At 35.9% G+C, this 2,219-nt stretch overlaps 1 protein-coding gene across 1 annotated transcript; it reads right to left on the bottom strand.

Annotated features, from left to right (window-relative positions):
* Window positions 1–1,690, bottom strand: LOC133704907 (protein CRABS CLAW). The gene is made up of 6 exons (XM_062129965.1): window positions 1,601–1,690; window positions 1,225–1,359; window positions 699–831; window positions 532–580; window positions 141–216; window positions 1–60 (listed from the first exon to the last, which is right to left on the bottom strand). The coding sequence occupies exons 1-6, from the start codon at window positions 1,688–1,690 to the stop codon at window positions 1–3; spliced, it is 543 nt and encodes a 180-aa protein (XP_061985949.1).
* Window positions 1,691–2,219: the final 529 nt, after the last annotated feature.

Consider the following 2,219-nt stretch of genomic DNA (forward strand, 5'->3'; position numbering starts at 1 on the left):
TTAAATATTAGGGCTCCCAGAACCAGCACCCGACTTTGGAAGGTACCTAGCCCTAGCCCACTATAACCACCAAAGCCTGATCCAAATCAATAAAATGTGTGTGTGCGTGTATGTAAACCTTGAGCAATAAAGAATCTTACATTTTTAGCTGCTGTGCTAAAAGCTTCTCTGTGTGGTATCTCAGGATCGGCTGCTTTGATGCGCTTTATCTCCTCCCTAGGATGGAAATATACATAACACTTGTTTTGCTAGTACTTATAATGACAGGCAGGTATTGAAAAATACAGGAATGTTGGCATATGAACCAAAAGACTTGTGGGTACGTAGCACTGTATTTTCCCAATATTGATATGAAATTAATTAGGTAATTCTCTCGTATATACTTAATTTATACACATAAAAAGAAGGTTTCCATATCGTTAAAATAGTGAAGTCTAGCTAAAGGTAAAATAACACGTAATTTAGCAATATTATATAAACTGCAAAAGTTGCAGAAACATGTGATTAAAACAAAAAACATCTTCTTCTTACTTCATAAACCTATTGTAAGCAGATGGAAGTCGGTGTTTCTTCTCAGGCGCTGCAAAGAAAATAATAAATATTAAAAAGAAAGAAATCCACATCAATTTAAGGGGTAAAATAGCAAATGTAAGCCAAATCAATAGTTATTTAAATCAAAACAAAGATGGGGTTCCTACGCTTTACTACGAAGGGTGCTGTGGGCACCGGTTGTTCGCTAGAGGTCGAGGAGGATGAGGATTCGCCCTTTCTGATATCAGTGCAAAACCCTTGCTTCTCCTTGAATAAGAACTTTTCATTACTAGAAACTCCCTTCACAGTACACACGCAATTATATATAAAGCATTTTAACATGGCATGTTGTTAAGTTGTACTGAAGAGATTTGTGATGCACTGGTCTATCCTGATCATTGTTGATAAATATACGTGATCTTGTCAATAGCAGCCATTTGTTAGCTAGGAAAACGAATTGACTGCCTTGTGTTTAGCTACTTGAGTTATTTCAGTTCAGATATTGACCCTGTATCTATTCTGTAGAATAACAACCGTGCCACCTGAATCGTCCAAGAGCGATCAGAAAGCAGAAGGCGATTACCGATTAATCACAAATATTTTATTTCTTGATTCAAAAAGAGTTTTAACTTATGAATGGTGATGGGATATATCCCTGTATCTTAATATTAATATTAATGTTATATAATCTACCTGTAGACTCAGTCGGTGGTACTGATCAAGACATTGCCCTTGGTTGGGAGGTCTGGTGCTGAGAAAGGAGAGATTATTGCAATGACCACATTTGACAGTCACAGTGTCCAGCAGCCTCTTGCATGGAATCCCGACCTAAACAATTGAACAATGGAAGAAATCATGAAAACTTGATGTGGGTGCACCACAAGATATAATTATCAGGCTAGCTATACATATAATTCAATCATCCAAGAATTTAACTAAAACTTGATGTGTGTATATATATATATATAGATACATTAAAAAATAAAATGTAGAGCCACATTTTGCTCTCTATCTAGGAAATTATTTAATTAAATGATCAGGATGAACAAGAATAGATGCGAAATGGTACCGCAAGAACAGTGTTGCAGAAGTTGCAACGGACATAGCAGAGATGCTCAGATGATGGAACCTCTGTGCTTGCTTTCTCTTCTAGGTTCATTGTCAAGCAACAAGGATAGAACAAGATTAATATAAAGAAGAGATGGCTGACTGAAGTGGAGGGTTCCTTGAGATGCAACAGCAAGAAGTCTAGCTAGGGTTTGTGAGTGTATAATAACAAGAGGACTGCTTCAATAATGGGAGTAGAAGTATCTAGCTAAGCGTCAAAAAGAAAATCTATTGCTACTAATTGTAGTCGTAGAGTCACAGTACATGCGCTACTGCATTTTGCAGAGCGGGTTTGCTCGTTTACGCCCCTTTAATGCTCAGAGCCTCGGGCAGTAAATACTTGCCAATTTATGCGATATACTGAAGTACTCTAGTTGGTGAACAGGTCTCAGTGCTAGCAAACCCATCACAGGTCCGGGATAATAAGGAACGCCATTTAATTGTGTTTTTTTATAATTTGATTTTTTTTAAAATAAATTTTTTTATGTTTTTAAATTGTTTTAATGTATTTTGATGTTGATGTGTTAATATTAAGAATAATTTTTTTAAATAAAAAAAATATTTACATTTCAATGCGAAAA

The sequence above is a fragment of the Populus nigra genome, chromosome 10, assembly GCF_951802175.1.
Source record: "Populus nigra chromosome 10, ddPopNigr1.1, whole genome shotgun sequence".
NCBI lineage: Eukaryota > Viridiplantae > Streptophyta > Magnoliopsida > Malpighiales > Salicaceae > Populus > Populus nigra.

Excerpts from the sequence above, each read along its gene's own strand:
- LOC133704907 (XM_062129965.1), bottom strand. The coding sequence starts at position 1,690 with ATGAACCTAGAAGAGAAAGCAAGCACAGAGGTTCCATCATCTGAGCAT. Across the intron at positions 581-698 it reads AGCACCCTTCGTAGTAAAGC|CGCCTGAGAAGAAACACCGA; the intron begins GTAGGAACCCCA and ends TTTTCTTTGCAG. Across the intron at positions 217-531 it reads GCTTACAATAGGTTTATGAA|GGAGGAGATAAAGCGCATCA; the intron begins GTAAGAAGAAGA and ends TTTCCATCCTAG.